Here is an 18245-nt window from a genome sequence, read left to right as displayed (position 1 = left end):
GCATGTTGTATGAATAAGATAATAAATAAAAGGATAACAAGAAAGTCTTTTGAAAACACAAATGAAGACTAACCCTTATTCTAAGATAAGTCCGACAAAAAGATTGTCTATGACCTTCTCTCTCTCAAGCCTACTATCTTGAACCTAAACCATTGGGTTTATAGTAAAAGAAGGATAGTGAACCTCTACAAGGGGCATAGTCGTTGCCTATATCCCTTCTAATTTTTATACTAATTAATATTCAGGTGTTAACTACAGTTAATCATTTGTCTTTTAGGCATTTATATCCAAGTTACATGGCTGTTTTATGGGAAAATAAAGCTAAACTAGTCCACGGAGAAAATACCACTACCAACAAGGAAGGCAACAAAGACAAATGGATGGAAATGATTCTAAAAGTATGAGGAAGAAATGAATAAACGAATAAGATGAGACTTGAGAATGAAAAGCAAAGGAGGCAGCCTGCATACAATGAAAGAACAGAGGAAAATAAGTTTTATACATGTGAAAATAAAAATGACACCGCATTAAATAAAAATTGGTTCTGTTCCGTTAGTTCGATATTTTACCAAATTAACCAAATTGAAAAAAAAAATGTTTTTACATTGTAACTGTAAATTGAGCCAATTAACCAAAAACTCAAATTGAAAAACTCAGTTTGGTTCAATTTTTAGTTAAAAATTGAAATCTGATCACCCCTAAATCAAATTCCAGCTCTTTCCATTACAACTCTAATCATTCATGGTTATTGCAAAGCTACCACATAATATTAAGCAAAATAGAAGTCCATGAAAGAAACATCAAATGATGTGTGATGAGTAGACTTCAAATTATTGCCATTCCTGCAATTAAGGCCCCAGATTTTTTTATTAGAAGGAAAAATGCTAAATGAATAAAAAGATTTCATAACCCACAGGGATCAGCAATCTTGCACATGAAAATGAGAATTTAGTCTTTGAAGTATGATAAAACCAGAGTTTCAATCCTTTTTTTTATGAATAATTCAGTTATTTTTTTAAACATATTTCTATAAATAAGATAGCCTATCTATTGAAAATCATCGTTAATCAACTATAATCGAAATAATCAATATATATTAAGGGATAAAATTATTACAAATATTAAAATTATGATACTTAAAACTACTAAAAAAATGAAATATATTGAATTAAACAATTACAATTTTTAACTTACTAACAGAAAGGTTATTTTATTAACCAATTGATTTATTTTTTAAAAAAAATGTAAAAAATTAAATTGTAATTTTTATCAAACTTCAAAAACTAAATTGTGAATTTCGAAAGTGAAAGCAAAGAATTGGTTCAGACGTGTGCCATGCATAGCTGTTACATATAGAAGGAGAAGGAAGAGAAATGTGGAAGATAAAAAGGATTGATGAGCTGGCAAAATGATGAGATTTAGGAAGTATTGATGAGTAGTCAAGATGAAGGATCGAGATTCTTTTGTAAATTGGAGGGAAATTGGGATTTAACTCTGTTAAAGTAGTTACAATTGGTTAGAGAGTTGCTCGACAGTTGTTATAGAAGTTTTATAAGCAGTTAGAACTGTCAATAGCAGTTACAGCAGCTGAGATTTGTTTAAATGGACCGTGAATTACTGTATTAGATGATGTGAAGAATCTAATAAAATTCCGATCTTCTCTATCCTCCCTCTTAATTCTCTCTTTCTGGTTCTCGAGAACAGTAACCCTAATCTAAAGGTGTCTTAATTATATCTAAATCAAGCATTTCTAAACTATTTTTATTACTATATTTATATATAATGTATGCATAGCAGAAGAAACAACTGCAGAAGGGCACGCATGTGCTTTTTGAGCATATATCCGAACATTAAGAAAATTTAACAGTGTTTCCGATTGCTATGTCAAAATGTTGAAATTCTAAACACCTCCAATAGCCATAAGCAAAATCAGAATAATTGGTTCCTATTCTTGCAATTGAATCCCTATTAACAAGAGGGAAGTTCTGTAGGTGCAGTAACCATGTTGCAGCAAAGCAAGCCAGCATTCTGCTACGTCCAAATATGGAATCCTAAGACATTCAAAAGTGTATGTCAAGTGCCCTAAAAATCAATAGCTTAACATGTTGATTACACAGATAACATACTCTACATGGGATAATACTCAAAGCACTAAATAAATAGAATAAAATGCCTGTGGGATAATCTTATGAAACAACAGATCATTTGAAGTGAATTACTGAAGACAATGATTTCAATGGTCCAGGGCATCTGATTGAAGGTTCAATATTTGGGAAACTACAAGCTTAGAGAGTTCATTGATTGTGGCTTGAACCTGATAATCATCCGACTGCCTAGACCATCCAAGTGATTGTGAGCTTGACCTAGTGTACTCATTTGCAGCAATCCTTGTCTTAGTGGATGTTGCAAGAACTTTTTCCAAATCTGACTGGAACAAAGGCCTTGGTGTCTGAGGGAAAAAAAAAAAAACCACATTATTGGAAAATCAATAAAGATTCAAAAGTCTCAAATATCCAGCCACATAGTTATCGAATAAAGCATCAAAATCCTCATTTTTTGAATCGAGAATCGAATCTTACGATTCAATAAAAATTTGCAAAATTAATTAAGAATGATATATGCTCTAAAGAGTAAGTAAAAAAAATTACCACATATTTTGATAAATATAGAATTATCATTTAGTTAATTATAAGTAAGCTTTATAATAGAACAATTTATTCTTATTAAGTTATATAATTTTATGTTATAAATTATGAATTCTTGAATTGTAGACAATGATTATCATTATGCATGTGTTGAAACTCTAATTTAAATTTGATTAAATAATTAAATAAAAAAAGATAGCTGATTAAATTGAAAGTTAGAATATATTAATATAAAACGTTATAATTTAACTTCTGTAGTTAGAAGAAGGGCTAGTAGAAGAAAAATAGCTAGAGGAAGGTTTTATGTACACTTTTTGTAGTAAAAATAAAGTGAAATCTTAAATTTTGAAACTTTAGAGTCTAACAACCCTTTAGAAAAAGAATTAACAGAATCAGTCAATTCGTATCAATTCACCAGATTCACTATCAAATCATAAGATTCGGTCACGATTTAGGTATATTTGTGATTCATCCCATAGATTCAAATGGCTGGGATGGGAAATTGAATTGAATTGTACAAATCGAATTGAGAATCGTAAGATTCTATCAATAGTGGCTAGCCATAAGATTTCGGAAAGATTTCCAATTCTATGAGAAAATGGCAGCTTATAAAGCCCTTAATTTCATTTCATCTAATCATATATTTGGAATAGCAATACCTTCTAACAAAAATTGAAGATGTATTGAATAGCCAAGAGCATTAGAACAATTCTTGCTAAGGTACAAATCAATTTAAGCAATCACAAAGTATAAAGGAAAATCATAGCTAGACTGTAGAGACTCAACTCGGCTCAACTAAGCCTTTATCCTAAAAATTTGGAGTCGGCTATATGAATTCTCTTTCTTCACTCTAAACGATTTTGGGTTAAGTCCTCGAAAATATGTAATGCTTCTAAGTTATGTTGTACCACTCTCCTCCAAGTCAGTTTAAGTCTACCCATACTTTTCTTTCTATCCTCTAACATAATGTGCTCTACTTATCTGACTGAAGCCTCTGTATGTCTACGCTTCACATGACCAAACCACCTCAATCTCCCTTCTCTCAACTTATCCTCAATTGACACCACTCCCACCTTTTCTCTAATATTCTCATTACGGACTTTATCTAGTCTAGTATGGCCACTCATCCACCTTAATATTATCATCTCTGCAACTCTTATCTTAGACACATACGACTCCTTCAGTGCCCAACACTCACTGCCATATAACATGGCCGGTCGTATGACTGTACGGTAAAATTTTCCTTTTAACTTATTGGGAATCTTGCGATCACATATAACTCCTGTTGCATGTCTCCACTTCAACCATCCGGCTTTAATCCTATGACTAACATCCTCCTCGCATTCCTCGTCTACTTGAAGGATTGAGCCGAAATATTTAAAGTGATTACTTTAAGGTAGTACTACTCCATCCAAACTAGCTCATTCCCTATCCCCAGTTCAGCCTTCACACAACATGCAGTGCATGTATTCTGTCTCCGTTCTACTTAACTTAAAGCCATTTGACTCAAGAGTGCTTCTCCAAAACTCTAAATTTCTATTGACTCATTCTCGTGTCTCATCTATCAGGACTATATCATCCGCAAACATCAAGCACCAAGGGATACTCTCTTGTATATGTTTCGTCAATTCATCTAAAACTAATGTAAAAAGGTAAGGGCTTACAGCTGAACCTTAGTGTAATCCAACTGAGATAGGAAAATCTCTTGTGTCTCCTCCCACTGTGCGCACAATAGTAATTGCTCCTTCATACATATCTTTCAACACTTCTATGTACCTAATAGATACCCTTTTTGATCTAAAACTCTCTATAAGATATCTCTTGGAACACTATCATAAGCCTTCTCCAAGTCGATAAAAACCATGTACAAATCTTTCTTTACATCTCTATATTTCTCCATCAAGCTTCTAATGAGAAAGATCGCTTCTATAGTTGAACGACCGGGCATGAAGCAAAATTGATTGGGAGAGATGAAAGTATCTTGACGTAGTCGATGTTCCACAACTCTCTCCCAAAACTTCATAGTATGGCTCATGAGTTTAATTTCCCTATAGTTTGAGCAACTCTGTATATCTTCCTTATTTTTAAAAATAAGTACTAAAATACTCCTCCTTTCATCAGGCATTTTCTTTGAGTTTAGAATCTTATTAAACAATTTAGTTAACGTTGCCACCCCCACATCTCCCAAACACTTCCACACTTCAATTGGTATTCCATCAGGTCCACAGCTTTACCTACTTTCATTCTCTTAAGTGCTTCTTTTACTTCTAAAGATCTAATCCTTATAGTATAATTCACATTCTTTTCTATTACTATATAGTCTATACTCACGCTATTACCACTTTGACTATCATTAAAGAGATCATCAAAATAATTTCTCCATCTTTCTTTATGTCCTCATCTTTCACCAACATTTTTCCTTCTTTATCCTTAATACACCTAACTTGATTGAGATATTGATATTTCTTTTCTCTCCACCTTGCTAATCTATAAATATCTTTATTTCCTTCTTTAGTTCCAAGTTTCTCATATAATTTTTCAAAGGCCCGTGCTCTTGCTTGACTAACTTCCTTTTTTACCTCTTTCTTTGCCATCTTGTACTATTCATGTCTCATTATTATCACACTTAGATAATTTCTTATACCATTCCCTCTTTCTCTTTACTGCCTTTTGTACTTCCTCATTCAACCACCATCTCTCTTTTGAGGGTGGTCCATGTCCTCTAGATTCTCCAAGTACTTTTCTGGCTGCTTCTCTAATCTTTGATGCCATCTGTATCCACATACCATTGGCATCCACATCCACCTTCCATACTTCGGACTCGAGAAGCTCATTTTTTAATTTCACTTGCTTTACTCCTTTGAACTTCTACTGCTTTATTCGAACTACACTATTGCTTCTAATCTTACTTGAATTGTTCTTAAACTTGACATCCAAGACCACTAACCGATGCTGACTTGTTAAAGCCTCTCCCGAAATGACCTTGCAATCTTTGCATAGAGCTATATTTGTCTTCATGGTTAAGAGAAAGTCAATTTGGCTTCTATGTTGCCCACTTTTGAAAGTCACTAAATGTAACTCTCTTTTTATAAAGTAGGTATTTGCTAGTATTAGGTCGTATGCCATAACAAAATCCAGGATGTTTTTTCCCTCCTGATTTCGGCTATCAAAACTAAAACCGCCATGAACATTCTCATAACCTTGCCTATCACTTCCTATATGTCCATTCAAATCTCCACCAATGAAAACATTCTCTTCATTCGGTATGTTTTGCATTAGATCATCCATATCTTCCCAAAACATTTGTTTATTCTCACTATCTAGTCATATTTGTGGGGCATAAGCACTAACTACATTTATTGTTTCTCCTTCGAGTACTAACTTTACTAGTATAATTCTATCTCCTACTCTTTTCACAGCTATTACAGTATCCTTCAATGTCCTGTCTATAATTATGCCTACTCCGTTCTTGTTCCTCTCTTTTCCGGCAGACCACAGTTTGTACCCTGAGTTACCCACTTCCTTGTTTTTCTCTCTTATCCATTTAGTCTTCTAAATGCAAGCAATATTCACCCTTCTCCTTTCCAAGGTATCCACAAGCTCCATTAATTTTCTTGTAAGTGATCCGACATTCTAAGTACCAACCCTGATTCTCTTCCTATCCCGTTCCTTCCTAATTGATCTCCTTCTATGACATCTTCTATTGTTCTCTATGTATATCTTGTGTTCTGTTTCACTATCTATTCTACTATTTATCCTAATGACTAACTTCTTTACCCACAACCTTTCTTGATGTGGGAACCCTTGCTCATTTAACACCACCCCCGGGCGCTGGCATGGCATGACGCATCGCTTTCGGTGATCGCCCTACACCCTTGCATATTTCTCACTACACCCGGGCTCCGATGTAGCTCGTCGTAAGTAAAAGACGCCTCAACGTTTATATCATTTGAATCCATATCATGAGATGAGACAAAATTTTTATGCTAGTTGTCACTTACCGCAACCCTCCTCCTTTATCCGGGCTTAGGACTGGCTAAACACAAACTACTTAGGTAGAGTTATAGCTAGACTGTAGAGACAAATCAGAATAATAAGAATAGGGAAATGTAAGCAAAAGTGAAGAGTATAACTATAACCTAGTTGAGGTCCACTACTACAAATGTGAAAAGTTCTAGCCCAACATTTTTTCACATACATAAAAGCAATAGTTTGACTGCAACATGTTGACGTGCATACCAATCAAAACTGATCTTATGAATTTTAGATGTGTATGTGCCCAGCCACCATCCAAACAGATCTAACAATTTTTGCAAATAAGATTTTCATGTCCCATACTATAAATACAACTGAAAGAGCAAACCAAGTACTATTAAAAAAAAAAAAAAAAAAAAAAGAGGAATAATACACTTACACTACATCGTTTCCCCTTCTTCTCCTCATCCAGTAGGTCCCTAATAGGAAAGTAAGAGGCTTTCTTGCAGAGTTCAAGAAGATCAGAACCTGTGTAACCCTCACACAAGCTCGCTATGTAGTCAAAGTCAATGCTTTCTTCCACTCTCTCGCCCTTCAAAATAACCTTCAATATATCAGCCCTCTCCCTGCGATCAGGCATCCCAATCTCAAAGGCCTGGGGAAGGCGCCGAATTATTGCTTCATCAAGTTCTGATGGGCGGTTTGTAGCAGCAAGAACCATCACTTGTGCATTCTCTAAAAATACAGGAAATCACTAAAATAGCTTAGGCCAAGTAGGCATAACTAAATCCCGCAAATCTTTCAAAAATGCTAGATATGGCACATAATAGACAGTCAACGCCACAAAAGAAAACATAAAATATCACAACTGTTTCAGGTACAAAAACTCACGGTCTGTCGTAAACCCATCCCACAAAGCCATGAACTCAGTCTTCATATTTGTCAATGCCTCGTGATCTGTAGTACGGCGCTGCCCCAAGAAACTGTCAACCTCATCAATAAATATAATAGCAGGCTGAAGTTTATAAGCCAGGCTAAAAACAGCAGCCACTGTCAGAGGATAGAAGAAATCAACAGTAAATTAGATTAGCAAACTGCCCTTAGCAGAAGGATTGCAAAAGAAACCTTTAATTGCTGCACCTATTTCTTGTTAATAGAATTAATAATTCTGTAGGAAATGAACCCAAAAAGGATTTGAAGGAGAGAAAATAAAGGTAGAACAATGTCAGAAACTTCTCAACCTCAATTCCCATACTAAAAACGAAAAAATGCAAATAATTGTACCATTTTAAATTTGAAATTAAAGAAGCACAGAAAAAGCAAGCTGAAAGGCAAATGCCACCTTTAGAAACACATTCTCATTTGAGCTTTAACCTAAATAAGTATACCAAGTCTACTGACATCATTTCAATTTTTTCCCTAGATATTTAACATAATTAACCATACATCATAGCTACATCCAATCTTAAACTATAAATACTGGTTGCACAAATATTTATCTCACAGTGGTAGTGAGACTAAATTCATTAAAAAATAAATAAATAAGGGATTAATGACTAGGGGTGTAAATGAATTAAACTATTCATGAGATGCTCGAGGCTCAGCTCGATAAAAGCTCGGCTTAGTACGGCTCATTTTCTAAACGGGCTAAGCTCAAGCTCAAATTTTAGACTCGTTTGATAAATGAGAGCTTATAAGCTTAGGAGCTAGCTCGCTAAATAGGCTCGAATTTTTATTTATGGTGTTGTTTATTGCGTTCTAAAAATTATTGTGATTTCGAAATAGGCATTGTAAAAGTCTTAAGTCGAGCTCAAGCTTAACATAAATGCTTAAAACAAACCAACCTCGAACTGAACTCGAATTTAATAAATTTTAAATAAGCCGAGCTCGAGCTTTGATATTAAAGCTTGAATAGAGCTCAAGCCGAGCTCGAGCTTTATATATTTTTGACGAGCTGAGTCTTAGCTAGTCAAAGCTCAGCTTGGCTTGCTTACACCCCTACTCATGACAAGATATCATAAAAATTGAAGTGCAAGGAAAAGAAAAGACACCATAATTAAAATGAATAAAATTACTCACCGAGCTTTTGAGCATCACCAAACCACTTGCTCATCAGATTGGAGATCCTCACATTAATGAAAACAGCGCCTGACTCTTTTGCAATAGCTTTGGCAAGCATAGTCTTACCAGTACCTGGTGGTCCATATAACAGGACCCCTTTCTGGGGCCCAAGAAGCTTCCCATGTGAAAAGAGCTCAGGTCTCCGCAGTGGAAGAATCACTAGTTCATACAAAGCTTGCTTGATAGTTTCCAATCCTCCAATTGACTCAAATTCCACATCAATGTGATCCGGATTTATGACATCACAAGCTATTACATCCTGTTAAAAATGAAATAAAAAAGTCAAGGGGATATTACAAGTTAATAGTCTTCAACTATGAAATTGATCATAAGCCTCAGAGAGCCTTTATCACCATAAATCATATTGCACCATCAGTTAGTTGCTGAAAACTTCCACACCAATCTTAAGAGGAAAGGTTTCTATAGTGCCACCATTTCCCCCACTGACATTGACATGTAAAAACAGAATCAAAAGGTGGATTTACCTGTTACAACCCACATAGTGATTCAAAGCCAAGCCTATGTCAGTTAAATCCACTACCTAAGAACCTCTATCCCGTCAATAAAGGCTGCACTTTTGGCATCCCATAAGAATCCTGAATTTTATTTACATTTTCTCCTAAACCAATAATCAGTATTAAGGCCATTACTGATGACGTCAAACATCATCAATGAGGTTTTAGTATTTTGAAATCCGATGGAACCACAAGCCTAGCCCAATCAGTACTATTTCATCTGACGGCAAAGACTCCAATCCCACTTCATCTATAATAATTCTCAAGTGAATTGCAAGAAACACATTGTGGCCCTTCTTCAACACTGCAAAATAATAGCAACACCCAATGCCTGTTCTACAGAAAATGATAAGCATATTGTGTTAATAGCTCTCCCAAGAAAATAGCTTCATAAACACATCACAAGTAACATGCCTAGACTGTTTTATCTCCAAGTAGTAAAATGCAGTTTTATTTGTTCAGTTCACAATAGAAAGTCCTTGATATACATATTGGCGCATAATTGTGTATCTTAAAGAGGAGCGAAATGCATAAACTAGCCCTTGAACTGTTTGCAAAAAGTCCAGTGCATCCCTGTTCTTTTATTTTGGCCCAGTACAACACTGATTTTTTATTTTTGCCCTATTACACCCTTCAAATTTTCATTTTTGTAACTAATAGACATAATTTTTCAAATTTATCATTAAATTATCATGATATATCTTTTTCTTTGTCATTTTATAATGAACTAAACTTGATAATTTATTCAATTATTTATCATTAAGTTAAGAAAATTGTTCTAATTGGTTATAAAAGTAAAAAGGGGCTAATTTATGTATTAGCCTAACAAAGACGGGAGGACATGCCAACAGAGAAAGCTTAAGCAACTAAGAAAAAATAATATGACTTGTCTTCAGTCACATGAAATGAGGGCCTCCACAATCTAGTGCCAACCAGAGGCCTGAACTCCAACTACATGATAGTTTATCATATAAGCCTATTTGAATTCTGTGATAGCTTTGAATTTCATTTTGGTTCAAACTGTATCAATTGGGATTTAGAATTGAAAAGGAGGAAAAGAATAAATTACAACTTCTAGCAGGATTTTCAAATACATCCTAAACATAAGAACTAATCACATTCAAGAATCTACCAAATCAAAAAAAAACTTAATACTGTTCAAATATTAAAAAAAAAAAAACCTTAATACTGTAAAGATCATCAAAGTACTGTCCACTAAAATCAAATGAAAATCCAGAATACCCAATCACAATTCGCAACACATAACAGTTACATTTCATTAAAATTTGCCACTCAGATAACACTTGTCTCAAAATTCGTTAAACAGCGATAGATGCTTCGGGAAAAAAAATATTATCGTTGTTACAAATCTAACCCATCAGTTCTTTTCCTCCTGATATTCGAAAATACCCATAAAAATTCTTTATCTCGATACCAGACCCAAAATACTACAACTAAAAAAAAAAAAAAAAAACACTTTGCGAAATAAGGCAACCAAATAAGTAATAAAGAAAATCTTGCAAAGGAAAAAAAAAAAAAAAAAAAAAAAAAACCAACCAATACAATACTAGCAAAAGGGTAGGCAAATAAAAAATTAAAAACAAAAAAGGATAGAAATACCTCGTATGGATTGGTCTGGATAAGAGGGCGACCCAATCGCTTGGCGATTTCCTTCTTCTGTTCAAGGGCCTTCTTCGAGGCCTCCCGGTTAGGATCAAGTTGTCGTAGCCCCGCAAACAATACCAGACAACTTAGGGCTGCACTTGCCGCGTATAATACCAGCTCCTGCAAGAACTTGGTCTCCGATAAGCCCCCCATTTCTTTGTTATTTTGATAGGGTTTTACAGATTCTAGAATTCAGAAAGGAATATGGAAGTTTTGTATTCTCTCCGTGAAATTTGTAGCTATGCTCTGGTTCAGGCAGAGGACTTCTTGAGGAAGGAATTTTATTCTCAAATATTGTTTAAGTCGGCATCTTGGGGACATGTTCCAAATTCATATGGGCTTAGGCTCGAATATGAAAAAAGAGATTAGGTCCATGCACCCTCACATAGCAATTTTGATACCAATTTGATCCTCACGTCACGGATTATATATGCAAAAATAATAGTATAATGCTCATATTAGTATAATGTTCTTGTAAAAAAAAAATATTAGTATAATATTCATGTTATTTATGCGATAATCTCTAATTTTTTATTTTTTTAATTTAATTTTTAATTATATTTTAAATAAATATAAATTATAATTAAATTAATATTCATTCAAATTTTTCATCTATTTAATTTAATTTGAATAAATTTTTACTTATTATAATAATAATTTTTAATTAATTTGTAATGCAATTAAATAAAATACTTTATTTAATTTTTTATACATATTAATAATAATTTATATTATTATTTCATTTAAAATGTAATAAAATTACTTTATTTATAAAAATAATTAAAATTTTATAAAACTTTTATGGTTTATCTCATAAATGTAAAGTAATATTTTTTTAAAAAAACATTAGGTTAATAAAAAAATGTTATTTCAAAAAATATATAAGTATAATATTTTTTTAATTAATATAATAAAAATATATTAAAGTACTATTAATGAATTGAATTATTTGATTTTAATAATAATAATAATATATTATTAATAATTAAAATAATATTTTATTATATTATTTTTAAAAATAGTACATCTTAAATTTTTGTAAAATGTAACTTTTTTATTAATATGATATATTTTTTAAAAAATATTCTTTTTTTTATAAAAATATTATTGCTTTACACAAATTTATGTTATAAAATACATAAACTTCATAAAAATTAAATTTTTAAAATTTAAACAAATATACAATGTATAATAAAATATCATTATTTTCTATTAATCTAATAAATTTTAAAAAATACACATAATTTTTTTAAAAGACAGTTTCCATAATTTAAATACTATAACTTTAAGTTCTTAACCATTTTTTTTTGTAGTTAGATTTTCAATGTAATTATATTTGCTATCTATTTTTAACGTTCTACTGATACACAAAAATATAGTTGAAAGATGAATTCTATGTAAAAATAAAGTTATTTAACTAAAATTAGAAAACAATTCTATTGAAAACTAATGATAATAAAATGATGGCATTTGCACCAAAAATAATTTAATTAGCTTATTAATCATTTTAGACCCATGATTAATTAAATTAGTTTTTTGTGAAATTAATTTAATTAATTTTGTTATATTGATTTAATTATAAGGCCTTAAATATTTAGGTATTATTTTTGGGTAGTTATCAAAAGTAGGGGTGTGCAAACGGTCGGTTCGGTTTTGAACAGAACCGAACTAATAAAACCGAAAACCGAAAATCAAAAATTTTTAAAATCGAATCAAACCGATTAATAAGAGAAAATCGAACTGAACCAAACCGATTAATAAGAGAAAACCGAACTGAACCAAACCGATAAATATTGGTTCGGTTCAGTTTTAAATCGATCAAATCGAAATTTATAAATTGAGCATTTGATTTCCAATTGGGTTCGGTTCGATTTTAAACTGATCAAACTTAAATCTTATGGTTCGGTTTGGTTTTCTTCGATTTCCTTGATATATATATAATAATTTCAGTTCGATGCGATTTTTTTTATTTTTTATGAAAATAACCAAACCAAACCGATTGAATTGAATTAACTCGGTTCGGTTCAATTTTTCGATTTAAACCGAAAACTACTCTCCCCTAATCAAAAGGGAGTTATAAGGATTAATCAACTAAGAGGAGTCATTAGATCATGAGCAAGTTATCAGCGGTTAAGAGAACAGGTGTTGGGAAATTACAAGAAGACGTGAGACGTGAGCAAATGTTGGTTCTGTAACCTTCACAGAAATAGTAAGGTGCTACTATAAATATGCTCTATTATGCAATGTTAAAGGGGATCAACCATTCAATCAATCAATCAACTACAGACTCCAACAATCTATTTATCTTTATTTTTCTGTCTTTTTATTTTCTAAAGCCTTGCATTTACTTTTCAAGCTTTGCCCTTAAATTTTCAATAATCAATACAATTTCTTGTTACTTTAATTATCTATTTGAAGTGAGATTTTTGACGAAGCTGTGTTTAGCCTTGTCAGGTTCCCACAGCCATTTGAGAAAAGTCAGAAAAGTACACAGTTGATACACTCAGTATTTGACATGCTCGTAATTCCTAAGTTGTTAGCCAGCCAAATCATTTTTTGAAGAAATAATTTTTGGCACACCCAGTGGGACAAAGGTCTCATTTCACCATTTGACAGCATCATTTTGCAGGCAACACCATGCATCCAAAAATCAGAAGCAAAGAAACCACCGAGTCTCAGGACACAGAGGGAAATCCTACTGCAATTGGTCCAAACATGCAGGCCCCACTTATGGTGGAACACTTCGAAAGGCGACCATCGAAGGGAGAAAAAGTCCAGATTCTAGATGCAACAAAGGCTGTACTTACCTTGCCCACTGGCCTAGTCCAAGAGTGGGGTGGAGCAGTTTATAATGTTTTTTATATGAAAAAACTGGCATCTACCATCATGAATGCTTTCACAAAAGGCATCAATTAATGGGTGGAGAAATCTCATCAATTGGTTGCACAATTTATTTCTGGAAAATATAACATTCTAATTTCTATATTACTTCCTGATGGCTAGGTTCCTAGGCTAGAGGAGTTTGATTTGGCATCCAGGAGCACTAGGGATATCGAAGGGCAGTTCTTGCTATGAGCTCCCTAAGCCAACATTGAGGGTATCTGAATTCACACTAAAGAAAAAGTACTAGCCACCCCACAGGAGAGATGAATAGGTGGCAGGACAACCTAAAACACCAATGCAAGTCAACGGCCCCAATAGCAGAATAGGTGCTTTTATGCAAATTATTAGAAATACCAACATTGTGACTCATCCGAGCAGTTATGATGTAGAAACTATTGCAGGTCCTCAGATCGCTCCAGTACCTTAACAAATGCTTATACTATAGGTAAGCTTTGGCTTAGGGGGTAACAGTTACAAAGGAACCAATATCCGCATGGTGTAGGTACTGCAACCAACCACACAAGGGCCCTAGGTGTTGGCACCTATGGTTCAGGTTCCAGCAGTCCCAATCATGCCACAGGTAAACATCGATGTAGTTAAGGATGCCGTTTAGGAGCTATATGGGCCAAGCTTTAGGCAAATTAGCCTCCCAAAATTCCACAAGCTATATCCTGACACCATTGACAGTGAGAACCCATATCTGAGAGGGTATCGTATCCCTGAATTCAATGTTTTTTCAGGGGAAGATGGTAAGTCAACTTTGGAGCACGTAGCAAGGTTCACAATATAATGTGGAGAATTAGCGAATTATGAAAACTTTGCCAGTTACAAACTAAGACTGTTTCCAAATTCACTCACTGGAACTACCTTCACCTAGTATTTAAATCTCCTAAGAAACTTTGTTTTTTCTTAGCAGGAAATAGAGAGGCTATTCCATGCTCAATTCTTCTAGGCTAAACTTGAAGTATACTTAGCTGAGCTTTCCAAAATGACCCAGAAGAGGGGAGAGTCGATGGATGCTTTCATTGCACAGTTCAAAAAGATGAGGAACAAGTGCAAGGTATTCCTACTTGAAAATGAATATGTCAAAATGGCCTAATGGGGCTGGACATCAAGCTTTGGAAGAAGTTCCAAGGAATGGAGTTTAGGGACTTTTATGAGTTGGCTACTAAAGTCGCTGACTATGAAGAATTGCTAATGGAAGAATCGAACTAGAAGAGGATGGCTATGGGTACATATTACCAGGAGGTAAGCAATCATGAACTTACTGTGGCTGATTTGGTTACTACCGGTACATATGTATGTCCTGCTCTAGGTACACCAGCTAGGATGGTTCACTAGAGGAAGACTCAAATGACGTCAATCGCACCTCCTTAATATGCCTTCAACACCAGTAAGACTGAGGAGATATTTGATTTCTTGTTGAATGAAAGATTCATTAACCTCCCTCCTAATCACAAGCTTCCAACCAAGGAGGAAATTAGAGGGAGAATCTACTATAAGTATCACGATTCCTAGAATCATAACACAAATAATTATTGGGCCCTTAGGGGAGTCATCTAAGATTGCATCAATAAAGGGGTCCTAAAATTCCCTTAAAAGAAGGACTCTACGCTGATTGACGAGGACCCTTTTCGTCTAGTGGCATCTATTAGCATGACCATGGTAGATCTTTGAGGAGTTATTAATGAGTTAAGAAAATTACAAGTCTAAACTGAGGTGATTAGAAAATCCAGAGGCTCGCCTAGAGGGTTTTCAACTTATGGAGCCCTCTCTAAGGTACATAAGAGGCCGCCTAGGAGGCAGGCACGATATGCTACACCACCTGAAAGGAGTCCCAAAGAGGTATAAAGAAGATCCTATAGCCAACCCAACTAGGGAATTAGCCATTTCCTGAGGAAGGTTCAACCTACTGCACTTGTGGAACTAGTAGTGAAGTTTCAGAGGAGCCAATCTAGGTTCGTGGCACCACTTTTGGTCGAGCTAGACAAATAGTGGCGACTAGTGCACCAACCTAAATTTCCACAACTATTAATTTGGACACAAAAAAGAAAGCTCCATAGACAGAGAGCTGTGGAAAGAAGAACATAAGGTTCAGCCTCTATAAAAAAGCAAGTTCAACAGAAAAGCAATCGAAGACTTAAAATTAATGGGGAGTTCAGAAGAAATACCCATTCAAAAGAAAGAAGGTACAACTTTACTTGCTAATTATGATGTTGCCTGCTTAATTCTGTCTGCCGCTTTCCAAAAGGCAGTGGTAGAGGTACCTGAGGAAATATAGGGAACAGTAGATCCTTTCGATGTTAAGGTATGTAGTGGGGTTACTATCCAGTGCACTAATCCGGGGAAGCCAAAGAAAATCATGATTGACAAACCATCAAAGCGAATGACCAAACATTTGTGGCCCTATATATCATGGCCCATCTTAATGGCTGACCCACCTCCAGGGTACTCATTCACAATGAGTCAGCAGTAAACATAATGCCCCTTAAAATGTTACTAATGCTGGGGAAGTCAGAGAAGGACCTTATTACCACTAATGTCTCCATGTCTGTGTTCACCGGAGAGGTATCTAAAACTCGTGAGTCCTTGGTAACTATGGGTAGTAAGTCTTCCACCACTACTTTCTTTGTGTTGCACTCCACTGCTATTTATCAAGCACTTTTAGGGAGAGACTGGATACACGTAAATTGGTGTGTTTCATCATCACTTCACTAGTTTCTATTATTTTGAAAGGGAATGATGTGGAAGTCATTTATAGCCCACTCTGACACAGTGGAGGCCCAATACTATAATGCTGACATAAGCTTGATCCAGTTTTAAAAAAGAAACCTCACCAGAAGACTTGGTGGGCAGTAGGATGTGACTCTTCTGACGAAGGTCATGTCTTCTGTGCAAAGTCTACCATGACAATCGAGCCCACTTTTTTGGAAAAAAGACACAAAAGACAAAAATGGGAGATCCAACAAAAGAAATTAACACTACACTTATAATTGTGCCTTACAGATAGCCGATGACAGAGCCCATAGTAGAAGAGCTCCATGATGAATGACAAATATACGCAAAGGGAAATGGAAGTAGCTATAACTGCCATAACTAGAATTCAGATGCAGCAACTCCTTAACAAGATAAAAGAAAAGGAACTCTAGAGATAGAAGGTGCTAAGGTCATTTACAAAGAGGAACCAGAAGAGGATTACCCAGAGGAGATATAATTTCAGGACCTAGAACCCGCACCTGCAAAACTATATGACATGCTGATCGAAGTTCAAGACCCTATGGAGGAGGTTAATCTCGACTCCCTTGAGGAGCCTCGGGTTACTTATATCAGTACTTTGTTAAGGAGTGATTTGAAATAAAAAAATAATTTCACTATTGCATAAGTATGAAGATTGCTTTGCATGGAATTATGATGAGATGCCAGGCTTACAAAGGAGTTTGGTTAAACATAAATTGCCCATTAAGCTAGATTATATGCCATACCGACAAGCACCTAGAAGGATGTCAAGGGAGATGATCCTGAAGGTGAAGGAAGAAATTGAGAAGCTGTTAAAAGCAGGTTTTATTAGGCCAACCAGGTATAGTCAATGACTTTCTAATAGTGTACCAATTGTTAAAAAAAATGGGAAGTTGCATGTGTGTATTAATTTTAGGGATCTGAATGCCACAACCTTGAAGGACATGTACGTAATACCAATAACAGATATGTTGGTTGATATTGCTACTAAAAATGAACTATTGTCCTTCCTTGACCATTTCTCTGGCTACAATCAAATGTCCATCGCATAGAGGATGTGTCCAAGATCGCCTTTAGATGTCTCGGTTCCATCGAAACGCTTAAATGGCTGGTCATGCCCTTTGGGCTAAAAAATGCCAGTGCTACATACCAAAGACCTATGAACACTATTTTTCATGATATGCTTAGACACTTTATAGAGATGTACATCGATAACATAGTGGTAAAATCTAGGAAAGTAAATGACCATTTAGAACACCTAAGGAAGAGTTTCTAGAGGATGAGACAACATCAACTAAAAATCAATCCCCTTAAATGTGTGTTTGGAGTGAAAGTGTAACATCCTCACTTTAGCTAGTCCGTACAGTCTACTGTTCAAGCGACCAATGTCAGTTTGGACAGCTAGAATGTTTGAAATTATAAATAGACTAGAGTGAGGAGTTATAAAGAAACCAAATAATGCTCATAAAAATCAAGACAAATTTTTAGGAATGAAATACACTAAGGTTAAATGAGTCGAAACCCCAGTGATGAGTAACCCGAAGGGGAAGTGACGGTGAAGGCTATTAGCAACCCTAGACCCGGGGAAAACCTCATGAAATAATTTTTGGGACCTCAGGAATGGATTATTGGGGTTCCAATGACAATAAAATATTAAGAAAATACAAGGAAAATTTAATCAATTGGTACACACAATTTTGGCTCG

General features: G+C 34.6%; 1 protein-coding gene across 1 annotated transcript; it reads right to left on the bottom strand.

Moving 5' to 3' along the window:
- Nucleotides 1-1890: 1890 nt before the first annotated feature.
- Nucleotides 1891-11272, bottom strand: LOC110662088 (uncharacterized). Its single transcript, XM_021820965.2, has 5 exons — nucleotides 10877-11272; nucleotides 8700-9000; nucleotides 7512-7670; nucleotides 7060-7355; nucleotides 1891-2449 (listed from the first exon to the last, which is right to left on the bottom strand). Exons 1-5 carry the CDS (start codon nucleotides 11072-11074, stop codon nucleotides 2234-2236), a joined length of 1170 nt encoding a protein of 389 aa, XP_021676657.2. The 5' UTR covers nucleotides 11075-11272; the 3' UTR covers nucleotides 1891-2233.
- Between the last annotated feature and the right edge of the window lie 6973 nt (nucleotides 11273-18245).

Source organism: Hevea brasiliensis, chromosome 2 (assembly GCF_030052815.1).
Source record: "Hevea brasiliensis isolate MT/VB/25A 57/8 chromosome 2, ASM3005281v1, whole genome shotgun sequence".
Classification (NCBI taxonomy): domain Eukaryota; kingdom Viridiplantae; phylum Streptophyta; class Magnoliopsida; order Malpighiales; family Euphorbiaceae; genus Hevea; species Hevea brasiliensis.
The sequence above is the reverse complement of the archived record's forward strand: the minus strand, read 5'-3'. Positions and strand labels throughout refer to the sequence as shown.

Bases quoted from the DNA above. Each gene is read 5' to 3' on its own strand.
- LOC110662088 (XM_021820965.2), bottom strand. From the start codon at position 11,074: ATGGGGGGCTTATCGGAGACCAAGTTCTTGCAGGAGCTGGTATTATAC. The intron at 7,356-7,511 runs GTGAGTTTTTGT...CTGTATTTTTAG, and splicing joins GGATGGGTTTACGACAGACC to AGAATGCACAAGTGATGGTT. The intron at 2,450-7,059 runs GTAAGTGTATTA...TTTTTCCCTCAG, and splicing joins AGAAGGGGAAACGATGTAGT to ACACCAAGGCCTTTGTTCCA.